Source organism: Manacus candei, unplaced genomic scaffold, assembly GCF_025592945.1.
Source record: "Manacus candei isolate 608988 ecotype Guabito, Panama unplaced genomic scaffold, ASM2559294v1 h1tg000015l, whole genome shotgun sequence".
In the NCBI taxonomy this organism is placed as follows: Eukaryota; Metazoa; Chordata; class Aves; order Passeriformes; family Pipridae; genus Manacus; species Manacus candei.
Genome location: NW_026138063.1, coordinates 20,667,487 through 20,680,318, shown reverse-complemented (window position 1 = coordinate 20,680,318; position 12,832 = coordinate 20,667,487). Strand labels below are relative to the sequence as shown.

Here is a 12,832-nt window from a genome sequence, read left to right as displayed (position 1 = left end):
TAGATAAGTACTAGAAGTCAAATTATCAAACTCACTGACTGCATTCAACAGAGTAAATCTGCATTATGGCCAACAGAAAGTAGAAATGCCAGGCTTTACTTGCCTTTGTAAAGCAGTCAGTTAACATCTGTTAAATTATAATTAGACTGTTCAGATGATAAGGGAGAAGGCAAAGGTGTTATTTCTGCAGAATCATCCTAAAAGCTGCCTTAAAAGTGCAATAACTTAGTGCTTTTGGTGCCGGAAAATTCCCATAGTAAAATGCATTTAATATGTCTACCACATCATGCATGGTAAGAGCTTTGGATGGTAGCTGCCCAAACCACAGGTGGTGTTACAAGATTATGTTCCCCTAAATTTGAATCACTCAGGAAAGCAAAAAAAAGATGGTTTGGCTCTACAATAGTTACCACCACTGCCTCACTCTCTCTCATATAGAGCTCTAAGCAGTCTCAAGATTACCAGCTTTTCATCTCAGATTGCAGTTCTGACCATCTTTAGTCATATGAGATTATTTTTTTTTGAATTTTAGAACTGTCAGGAGCACTTAAAAGTGTCTTATTCATTCACTTATCTCCAAGTACTTCAGCTCACAAAGCAAAGTATACGGGCAGTCATTTCAAGGGTTGTTTTGTCTTTGAACTATCTTCTGTTGACTTTCCAGAGTACATCCAAGTCCCAGGGCTCTTCACCCCACGTAACTTAATAACCCCTAAGAAAGAGTTCTTCCTTTTGCTCCCGAACTTCTATGAATTATGCAAATCTATCTGACCAGAATGAAAAATACATTAGATTTTCCATATAATCTTACTGATTACACCATGTCCATTTTATTTGCTCCATTACTTCACACATAATTTCATTTTCACACTGTTTTATCATTTGCTAGAATTCTTTGTGAGTTCAAGTCAGAAATTGGGATGTTTTGTTTCAATAAAACTGAGCTAACTACACAACCTGACTGTAAGAGTGCTAATGGAGAATTAGCCCATTGTGTTCTCTTAATAAGCCTCATTTTGGCTTTGATCAGTTCCCTTTGTTCTTCAATATCAGGTTCACATGCACCAGTCCACCTAATTCACTCTCTCATTTCGTCCTTATTTGCTATTTCACATAGATCAGAATATGCACTGTATGAAATCAGTGATTGCTTTGTCCCAGCTCCTCCTTACAGACTCAAAGTGTCCCCAATTTATTGCCACGTGCACTGAGTTACCAAGGTAAAATCTATAATTTTGCTAATAAAGCACTGTCATACAAGAAGGCATCTTGACATTACCTGGTTTTTGTGTGTTTGGGTGAGGAGAAACAATACTGTGCCTTTTATGTGTTCTGTAATCATTTGCAACAAAATTGGAAGAGCTGTTGAATAATGCCCCATATGCATGACAGTGCAGCTACCTGAGAGTTACTGTGATGCTGATGCATTTTAAAATGTGGGTGTAGGCACTAGCAGGGGGAGAAAAGCAGCTTCCAAGTCTTGTCCCTTCAAAGGATTTAATTACTCATTAGGAATAACCTTGGCAACAGTTACCCTGCCCCATTAATCCATACACAAGTGGCCAGCACCAGCTGCTTCAAGGTAAGGCAGAAGATAACCCTGCAAGAGAGTCTGTTTTCCTCTCACAGAAAATCCTTATTGTCCAATGTACACCAAACTGGTGAACTAACAGGATTTCATGGCATTGAGCTCCCTGAGGTAACTGTGCCCTGTTAAAAGGAAAACATGTTACCACTGAGAAAATGAAGAATAAGGTGAAATGCACTAAACACATGCTTCCACCTGCTCCTCTTCACAATTCCATGGTGGTTGTACAGTTTTGGACAGAGTTCACTATTGTTTATACAACAGAAGTGTATTTTTTTCTTTTCTATTAGACCGAACATATAAAAACTCAGTGTGAATTAGAAAATCTTCATTTCCAGAAGCCTCTAGCACATAACATAGAGAGGGAATGAAAGCTGAAGCTGCTTAACTGTCCCTAATCTGGGTGTATTGGGAACAGAATGATACGAAAACCAGCTTCTTAAAACAAGATTTATTGGCACAAACATACATGTTACAAATGTCTATGATATTCTTGGAAAATATGTTCACCACTTCAAAAAAATCACTGTCCACAGAAAAGTACAGTAATATCAAACTTTGTAAGTCATCACAATTTTAGCATCAAAATGCATGCATTCATCTTTTATAAATGAAATTCCACTGACCTCCAGGTAAAGCACTTTAAGAAATTTCCTGGTCTCCACAACATTATTTTTCCTCTCCAGATAGCTCCAATAAGATGTAAATCGAATGTTTTCCGTAGAGGCACAAATCACAACTCCTTGCTCAGCACAGCCGAGACTGAGGTGAGAGATGCTGTTCTAGGCACAGGCTTTCAGGTCCTTTCTGAGTGCATTACTACAGAGCTTAACACTACTGTGTGGCCTTTGAAAGAATGCAATTAGAAATTTGGTCTGGAGTTTGGGTTTTTAAAAGGGCAACTGAAAACTTATTTCTCACTATTCCTATTACATGAAATAAAGCTTGAAGAATTACAAGGAAAGAGGTAGAAGAAAGGCTTTTGTTTTGCATTGCCATTTCATCATTTGAAAGAGGGATGGCATTGCCAAGGTGACTTGTGAGAAGAAAGAGTAATCTCAGTACATCCTCTTCTTTCTTTGGTGCCAGTCTAGGTTTTGCCACTGACCTCAGAGTACAGAACAAGACTTACCAGATGTCCTGAATCTGTCCTATTCTCAGCTTCAGTGTCAGAGAAGCAGGCTCACATACACAGAGGGGAGAGAATGCACTGATTTCCTCAGTGTGATCAGATGGCTCAGTCCAATGTCAATAAGAAACAAAGAAAAGTTCTTGATGTCAATGGAAGTTCTTTGAAAAATGGGGTTGCACTTACTCCCATTAGATCTGAATTTGACTCTAATCAGTTCAGTGCACAACAGACAAAAAGGCAAAAATATAAACCACATATATTTATGAAGGTGGATACTGCACTTTTATCACCATTGGGAAGGCTGAGAACATATTCAATGGCAGAATTTGCTGTGGAATCCCCAGCCTTGGAGATTTTCAAAACTCATCAAGACAAACCCTGTGCAATCTGATCCAACCTCAAAGGTGGCCCTGCTTTGAGCAGGACATTGGACCAGGCAAACTGCCAGGGGTCTTTCTCTACCTAATCTTTCTATCATTCACTGGAAAGGCTTTTCCTTTCCTGAGTTAGGACACAGCACTGATTCTATATCAGACCTGGATTTAGTAAGGCAAAATGAGGGTGGTTTTTTATTGTGTTAAACAGAGAATAGAAATTCACTATATGCTTAAGCACATATGGAACTCACTGCCAGAACAGGGCATGCCTTGCTCCTCACTCGAGGCTGGCAAGTGTGAAATACCACAGTGCTGAATTGATTACACAGCACCTCCAGAGGCTGCTCTTCTGTGTCAAGGCTCCAGCATGTGTCATTAAGGAAAATACTAATTAGCTGGCTATGAACTAATTTCCTGCAATGAGTATAACAAGGTTATAATAAGAGTTCATACACTACCACTTAGAAAACTTTTTACGCTGCAAAACAAACTAAAGGTTGCTCAAAGTACATACTGGCTACGTTTAACCTCTTTCATATTTGGGAAGAGGCAAATGCCTGTCTATGTATATAAGCACTTCTTTCAGAAAGGGGGAGGAAAAAAGAATAGGAGTCATCAAAGAAAAATTTAACCTCTACAACAGTTGGTGTTTTCCCCCTCAGAATGTATTTTTGCAACAGATAAAGCATGTTTTCAAGTCCTGCTCATGAGTAGGAGGCACTAATTTCTAATCTTTCAGTGATGCTGATAAGTGTAAAGTGACTAATATTTTACCACGTATGTGGTTGGGGGATGGAGGACTTTTCATTTACAAGACAAAATAACGATGTTTTTCATGACAAGTAGTGGGCTATCTGTAATATGTTATTGTGCAAACCTGTGACTGTGTCATAGCAACACTAGCATTCTACTGTTTGGGAAAAAAGTAAATGTAACATAGATTGAAGTAAGCATTCTTAATGAGAAAAAAATATTCTGTCATCTATAATTAGGCTTTGGAAGCTAATTATTTGACCATTTGTTTAGCTGCTAATTCCTTAAATAATAGTTAAATAAAGTAATGGTTAAACTCTATACCCATGGTCTTTACCATACATTTCTACTTGTATTCAGAATATTTTTTTCCCTTTAAGCTTCATGAAAGCCTGACCTTGCATTATTTAGTAGCTTGCTAGTGGCATGGTAGACACCCTGACCACCGAATTTCTGGTGTCAGCCAAAACTACTTTTACTAATAAAGAAATTGTTGCAAACTTTCAGGTCAATACTATAAAAATTAATAGCTAAACTTCTGAAAAAAATAAAGTTTATGCATTGTGCATCTATGAATTTGTAGCTCCATTACGTGCAGTATCTCAATCACTGATCTTACAAAGAAAATAATTGCAGCTGCCATTATTTGCTCTGTCTTTAAACAAACCTGTAATGTATCAGGGGGAGAAACTGATTTAATTCTTTTAAACTTTTCATTACAGAAAGCTTGGACCACCACCATGTGTTCACATCTACATGACAGGAATGTAGTGGACTCAGCAAAGTCATTTTCTGTCCTCTGCTTAGACCATTTATTGGTGGACAAGCGTAAATACCAGAGTGGAATGAGGGTAAGCAAAATTATCATGCTGTGTCAAAAAGATTCCATTACAGAGACCTGTAGAACAAAGTGGGCACTCAGGGTATATTGTTACTGCAGCAAGTGCTCTGAAGTCCTGTTTGACTGAAGTCCTTGACCACTTCCTGCAGCATGTCTTTGGATACTCCAATGGCACTCTAAGCAAAATGGCATTCTCTGCAAAAAATGTTAGATCATCCTTCCTGCATATATCTCCTGCATTTTCAAGGAAAAAAACCTTAACCATCTGTCATAGTTCATTTTAAGTAGGTAAATTTACTTCAATAGATGAGCACCTCTTAATTTTAACATACAAAAGGTGCTCTTAGGTAGAGCCACTTATAAAAGGAGTTTACTGAATGTTGGCTACATTTCACTTAAACCATTTCCCAATTTACTATATTGTCATTACCACACTATCCTTATTTGCTGTTTCCTCTCTTTTCAACAAAATTGATGAAATTATTGTTACAAGAAGTGTTAAATACATTTAACTAAAATTCCAGTGATACAATTTAAAGTAGTGGAGTAAAAATGCTGTTTCTTACAGCCAGCAACCTTCTTTTGTATCACGTAATTTTGAACCAAATTAAGACCCAGGAGGCATATTCTGCCTCCACTGTTCTTGTCCAGAGAGTGAAGGCTGGTTTGAGGACAGCAGGGCATTATGGGGAAGAGATTCTGCTCCATTCAAGGCCTACCTGAGCTTGGACTGAGCTCAACAATAAGAATGTGGCAGAAGACAGGGAGTCAACTGAGAGGGTAGAACAATCCTGGCCCCAATATACCATGTTCCAAACACACTACACTCCAAAAACATGAAGGCTTTCTAAGAGAACAAAGAGAGACTTGAATAATGAAGAAACCAGACACTGTGAGAAGAGATAAAGAATGGAGAAGGTTTTTTTTCCTAATTGTCTTTGTTGTTTTATATGATATTTTCTCTCGGAGAACAAGTACTTTGCCCTTTTAAACTTATAGCACATGGCTTCTTTGGTTGAATAGAGTGTTATGTATGAACTACAAGGCTGTATTCATGTTTTAAACCAGTACAGGTTATGGGTTTTGCTTTGGAGAGTTAGCAGATGTGATACAGTCATGACAGAATGAGGTTACTGCAGGAATGACTCATTGTTGAATAATCAAGTGTTTACTCCACCAAAACTGCATGTAACCAGACTGCCACAGTTTTTCTGCTTTATTGCAAGATGTAGCTTTTAAATGTCAATGCATCAGAAAGGAAGGTAAACTCCTTGGGTGGCTCAGATATCTTTTTATGCATGTGTTTAAAGGCAGAGAGTCTTATGGTTCTCAATGGAGAAAAAAAGCTATTGAGCACATCAATTTTGACACATATTAATGAACAGAGGAAGGGAAGCCAGCTGAAGAAAACAAAATCCTTTCCTAAAGTGGAATAGAGAAGTATTTCTGAAGGAGACCAGATGCAGAAAGAACAGTTAATGTAAGGTTCTGGTTTGATTGTTTCATACATCCCAACCTAGTATTCCTCCTGAAAATAATGTTACCATTTGAGAAACCTTCAGCCAATCATTTCTCTAGCACCAATTCATTTTTTTTCAAACTACTTTCTTCAGCCTTTTTTGTTTTGCTTTTAAAGAAGGTAATTGGAGGGTGCTTGTGCTTTGTCTTCCATGAAGAAACACATGCTCAAATGTATCTTGTCTGGCAAGAGGGGCCTAAATCAGGTGAGAGGAAGAACTAGCTGGAAGAGCATCTCAGTCTTCTGACTACAGTGGGCCCAAAGGTTATCATCTCTCATGGGTCTAAAGTTCAGGTCAAGACAAAATCCAGAGCAAAGAGACTTTGGTCTCTTTGAAGCCTTTCTCCAATACTCACTGTGTACATTGGGAGGAAGCCCAGTGCCTTATATGGCTGCTGGTTTAGCCTTCTTCCCTGTTTAAAGGGCAGGAGAAGCAGGACTGAGATCATACCCAAGCGCTCTCTAGTTTATTTGTGACGGTCTGGCACTAACATATGCAATCACGGTGCTGTCATTAAAAAATAATAGATTACATGTATTCCCACTCTGTGGATAATGTCCCATGGAATAGAGAAAAATTCACTCTGTAAAACATGAGAGTTGAGTAACATCTGAGCTTCTAAAAGTTCCTGCAATTTGAGTCTGCTGTGGTAGATGCACATCTCCATTTTGCAGGCATGCTCTAATACTGATGTCAAGTCAGGAACTTGCTCTTAAGAGCTAAAATCCATTGTATTCAGACAAGAAGTAGTCTGGTTGTTCATAAAATTTAAGTTATGTGAAGCCCTGTCAGAGGAGCAGTGACAGAAATGAGACACAGAAATGGTAGAATTTCAAAAGGTCTTGCTACTCATACAAAACCAGCAGATTGTGGCTGTTCTAATTCACTCCTTGCACAGTTAATACTGTCCTGTTCTTCCATCATTGTGAGTGTTTAAGTCACTTATTGCAGATCACTATTTAAAAAGAAAAAACCCCAAACAATTATTTTACTTGTCTGAACTGTTCCAGGGCTAACCTCATCCAGGTTCCAATAGAATGAAAGTGCCAGCTTTAAAAATACAACTGACTACATTTCTAAATCAATTCTTGCCTTACAAACCCCAGGTTAGAGTCAGAATCTTTATCAGATTCTCCCATCCTCCTTCTAATAGTATTGGATTACGTTGGACTATGTTGGATTGACTGTGCTGTTACATAATGTTGTCAAGTGAAAATCAGGTCAAGCACCTCGTATGGGTTCCACACTACCTTCTCCTGCCAAGTTCTGTGTAACAATGTTTGTAGGTTTAAAGCCACGTCTATGTTACTGCAAGGTAAACTAAATTAGAGAGAAAGTGTAATGCCCAAGCAGGACCTCACTAGCCTGTACACAGTGGATGCAAATAATTGCACATCCTCAAGCTCAGATGCTGACATAGGATCACTGCCAAGCCAAACAGCAGCCATGGTACAGGCACTGACCAGCTCCCAACCACCTCCTTTCAGCAGTGCTGTGTCTGAATGGCAGCTCATGCTGTACAGCATCCCAGATGTGTACAGCTAGATGGCCCAGAAAGCAGAGGAAGTGCTTCTTATAAGGATGGAATATGCAAATCTAAAGCAATGTCAAACTCTGGCTGAAGCTATCAAAAGCATTGCTTCCAACCAGAGGAGTCTCCAGTTCAGTCCCCAAAGTGGCAGTCAGAAACCAATGGCCTTGAAGTCCTCTGAGGGTTTGCTGGGGAGTCACTAAAAGGAAGCCTTTTTGTGACTTTTTAACCAGCCCAAGGTGAGAGCCTGGGCAGTATTTAGTGATGAAGGGCAGCAGTTGAAATTCTACCCAGTAATTGAAATTCTAATCAATGCTGACTGAACAAGAATGAGTTAAACTTTTCATGGAAAATTTACTATTACAGGTAGGCAGTTGTAACTGCACATTTTAAATGCAGAGGCAGTGAGTAGAAAGCAATCAATCCTGGCTTCAACACACATAAGATCTCCAACTGTGTTTATATAGATTGTCTTGTGCATCAGTCTACACATATGTGATGCTGTTACACAACCTATGACCCTGAACAGTCCTATATTACCATATGCTCCTTGGTGAAGATTTAACCCTCTGCAGGAGCAGTACAGCTCTGGGTCTGTGTTTCAGGGAAGGACACACTTGTTTATGATCCCTGGTCTGAATCAGAAAGCTTACATGGTTTATCTTACCAATTGCAACCAACCACTACAGCACAACTAGTAGCAAATATTGAGCATTCATGAGCACACTATGTGCAACCAACTTCAAAGAGTTAAACATATTAATTTAGCATATTTCATTAGCAATCAGGAGGAAATAGTCTCTTCACAAACATTTTACAACCCACCAGAGGGTAGGTTTCTTGACTGGGTTCTTCCTTGCAAATTCTCACTAAGGTTTAGGAGTCATCCTCGTTAGTTACAGTTTTGAGAGATAATGAGTACACCTGCCACAACCATCTCCACTCTCACCTAAAGCTCCTACTTGGATTATTAACTTTCTTCATCTACATTAGCTAGAAGGATGTAAGCTTTGCATCCTTGTAGCACTTTCACCACAGTTTCATTTGGGAACTTTGCATCTTTGTAGCTAGAGGATTCCAACTCAGGATGTGTATTTGCAGCCCTATCATCCCAGTAGTCAGTTCGGGCTCTCAGAGGAGAAGGAACATCTACACTAAGGCTCTAAATCAGCCTGAAACCTTACTGATTGTACCAGCTCCAGTGAAAGCTGTCTTCATCTCGTGCATCCTTTCAGTAGAGAAGCCCTGTGAGGATTAACCCATGCTCAACATGGGTATGGGTGGCAGGACTCACCCTTAGGAGAAAATTCTTTCATATCAGCTGTCCAATTATCTTAGTAGTTTAAAAGGTTTCCTGAAGTTGGATGGCTTATTCCTCTTCCAGTGAAGCCTCAATGATACACAGTACTCAGCTGTGTCACCTCATAGTGTCAGGTCCTTCATGACAGCCAAGTTTTCTGTCTGGCCCATGAGGATTTCAGAATTGTTTCTGTGCTTACCCAGCTGAAGGACTGAAGTGAACAGGGCATACCACGGAGTCCAGTGGCACATTAGTAACTTTGGACCTTCTCTTTCATTAAGACTGTGGCCACTTACTACTTAATGACACAAAACAGTGCATGTGACTATGAAGTAATAAATACATAGGGAAAAATGCAATTGAAAGCTTTCAATTGACCATTATTTATTCTCTCTTCAAAATTCTGCTTAAGCACAATTTGTATATAGATTCACTGCAACAAACAGGTCTGGGGCTCTATGTTTTTAAACTAAACCCTATCAAGAGAGAGACTCCAAGGTGGAAATATTTACACTACTATTATCACCATTTCTATTCCCTAATTAAATTGCAGACAAAAAACCCCTCAACCTACCAAATTATTTATATTTTATTCTATGAATTATTTTTAGAAATTCTGAAGGAGTTACCCTAAAAAGACCCTTTCTGAATTGCCTGGCTCAAAATTTGATAATTCATTTTTAGTTTGGTTAACTATGATTGAGCTATTCAGTGTTTTAAAAAGATAAAACCCCAAGAAATTCACAAAAGCATACAAGAACTTTCTCTTAAGCCACAATATATAATTTCTTTTAATTACATCAAATGTTAGTTTAAACTAATTGAGTATGATAGGTATCTCAGCTGAGCACTTTACAAAGATGACACTATAGTTTATGAACTATACACACACACACACAAAATCAATTTTTTAAAAGCCTATTAACACCACCACTTTGAACAGTGTTTCTTTGCCTTCCTCTTCTCCAGGAAAGCTTTGCTAGGCACCTTCCCTTTCTCAGCCTCTCTCTACTATTCCCCCATACCTTCTTCTTCCTGATTTGTGAATGATCCTCACAGTGGGGACCATTCCTGCACACTGGTGCAGAGGGAGCTTCCTACAGCTGTGCTGGGAAGCCACTGACACCACCAAAGCTGTTCATGTGGTTTAAGTCAGGGCCTAACTATTGGGGTTTGGCATTCACAGGAGTCCCATGAAGCCTGACAAACAGTGCCTTGAGTTTTTAGCAAGAGACTGTATCTTAGTCATCCATGATGCTTGTGTTATCATTTTTACACTTCGCTTGGATTTTCCAAGATTGTACTAGCTAATGCTTTTTAGTTCTTGTAGAGTTTTCTTTCTGGCTTTCATATTGAGGCCATCTTGGTTGTTCAGAACACCATAAGGTGTTGTCCATAAGGAAAAATTTAAATCCATGGAAGATAATAAACTAGTCTTATTTACTTTCTGCAGGCAATGGTTTTAGACTTGGATACTACAACTCATCTCAAAAAATCTGTGTTTGGTTAGCTAAGTTGAACTATGATATCTTACATGAATACTTGCAGGTATCACTCTCTTCAGTGGGAGTAGCAGATACTTCCTCAAAAAGTTACATCTGACAATGGATTTTGCCATCCAACTTTAGGTGCTCAGATTGAGAAGGCCCTAATGTTTGCTGCAACCTTAGGTTTGGGTCCAATGCACCTGACAGTGTCCCTTTAAGCAGGAGCTTCCCCATAACTGTATTCTCTGATTCTGAGATGTTTTAGGATGCTTTTCATATACTACAGTTTCTGAAGGTCAGTGCATACACATTTTAAGACACAGTGATAAGACAGTGTATGGAACTACTTGGCAGTATTTAGCTGGTACAGTTTCTTGTGGAAACAACAGAATTCCAAAATACACCACACTGAATGCTTATGGGTTATTACAAGCAAAAATCCCAAGACACCAGGAATTAAAAAGCGGAGTTCAACAAAGGAACACTGATATTGTCAGTTGATATGAACAAAGTTGTGCCAAGTCTTCCTTCTTTGTTTTTTCAAGTGGAGAAATAAACTGGGAAACAAAGCAGAAGGAAAGAAAGATTAAAAAAAAAAAGACAAAACCCAACAGTTATTACAGAGTTACTGTTGTGCTTTATCTTACAGAAGTGTGCGATGTCAGAGAATTGCAAACATCTTTAGCAGATCTTAGTTAAAAGAGCATAACACATCTTACACACAATATTCCTTCCCAGGGGAAATGGGGATGCTTCTCCCATGTCAGAAGGAGTTTGGAGGGGAAACTGCAGTGGAAAGCAGGGGAGACTGTGGCTCAAAAGATAGAAAGGGCAAGGACAGACAGTGATGGTAGCTGCCATCATCAGCTCCAGCAACACCTGCAATGCCATGGGTTGTGTGCCTGTTTTTCCAGGGCCCCACTCCCAGGATGGTAGAAAGCCTGGCTTGGGCCATTTCACCACACGTGGTAGCTCATTGCTGTGAGGAATGGCTCAGTTTATCTGCACCCATAGCCAGCCCTGCATAGAGGGTATGATCTTGTTCCCATTCAAATCAGGGACTGGAAAAGTCATGCAGGACTTGTCAAGCACTTGGATGCTTGATGTCTATAGGATTTAAACATATACTTGAGAGCTACTGTAAATAAATACAGCATTGAGTTCAATACACAGAGTCCTTCCTGAAGCTGCAACCTTTAGGCACTATTACAGAAGAATCAAATAGACTGGAAAAAGAACTTAAGGTTCAGTGACTAAAGTATGTGACTAAATACCCAAACCCAACCTAACCCATGTCAAACCTGCTGTTTCTTAACTTAGCAGGACAGGCATCCAACATTTAAAACAAGGAGGCAAACTATATTATTACTTATTTATAATTTCAGTCTTAGCTTCTAAGGAGGAATTATGAGCTATCTTGACTGGTTTTTACTTTCTTGTTAAGATACACACAGTGGTCAGTGATGAGTATATACACAGCAATTAGTTCAATGGCTGCACACCTGTCTTTCCAGGTTGCTGCTCTAGACTGCAGAACAAAGGCCCATCTTTCTCTTGAAGCCAGTTGCCTTCAGTACCCAGTTAATATAGTTAATTAATATGTAACCATTTCCCATTCTTGCTGTATCAGTGTTATGAAACCCTAGAATTATTCTGGGTCACTCTGGTGCCAGCATTCATAAGACTAATAAACTGTCACATGTATCTCATTGCATTTAGTCATGTTTACAGGTGATTCTGTAAGCCTTCTTTAGAGAAGCAACAGAGGAAAATGGAAACACCCTGAATATAAGGCATGTAATTTGAGAGTTGGGAATTAACTCACATCCACAGTGCTGGTGAATCCCTTCTGGGTTACTAGCTGGATTGTCTAACTCAAGAAATCTTCCTCTTAGGAGTTAATGCAATATTCCAGTTATGTCACATAACAGCTGTTGCTAACACAGAGGTTACATAAATGAAATGTTCAATTACTGTCATTACAAGATCCCTGGGTCCCAACCAGCACGACTGCTATTATTCATTCATAGCTAACTTTCCTGTAACAAATATGTGGAATGAGATGTCTTTTGAGAAAATAAATCAGTAAGACTTTGGGCCATCTTTTAACAACATTTTAGGCATTCAAGATACAAAGGGATCCTCAGAAGCACTCTAACATCTCAAATTCCAGCTGATTTGGTGGGAACTAGGCACCTACACACTTAAAAAAATTCATCAGATGCCTGTTTGCCTGTGGGGCTTCACCCTCCTTTTAAGGCATGAGGTAATTCAAATATTACTGTTCTCAGTAGAAAACACAG

At 39.1% G+C, this 12,832-nt stretch overlaps 1 protein-coding gene and 1 long non-coding RNA gene across 4 annotated transcripts in view; one reads left to right on the top strand and one right to left on the bottom strand.

The window, feature by feature from the left end:
• The window catches only part of LOC127468697 (uncharacterized), a 72,051-nt gene that overhangs the window by 10,034 nt on the left and 49,185 nt on the right, over window positions 1-12,832 (top strand). For all 3 annotated transcript variants that reach the window (XR_007903654.1, XR_007903656.1, XR_007903655.1), the window contains exon 2: window positions 4,573-4,701. This is a non-coding gene — a long non-coding RNA (uncharacterized LOC127468697). The remainder of the gene's footprint in view (window positions 1-4,572; window positions 4,702-12,832) is intronic.
• The window catches only part of LOC127468695 (vesicle-associated membrane protein 2-like), a 54,419-nt gene continuing 43,611 nt past the window's right edge, over window positions 2,025-12,832 (bottom strand). The window contains exon 5 of the mRNA XM_051782097.1: window positions 2,025-11,086. Coding sequence (XP_051638057.1) covers window positions 11,070-11,086 — 17 coding nt within the window. The 3' untranslated portion in view covers window positions 2,025-11,069. The remainder of the gene's footprint in view (window positions 11,087-12,832) is intronic.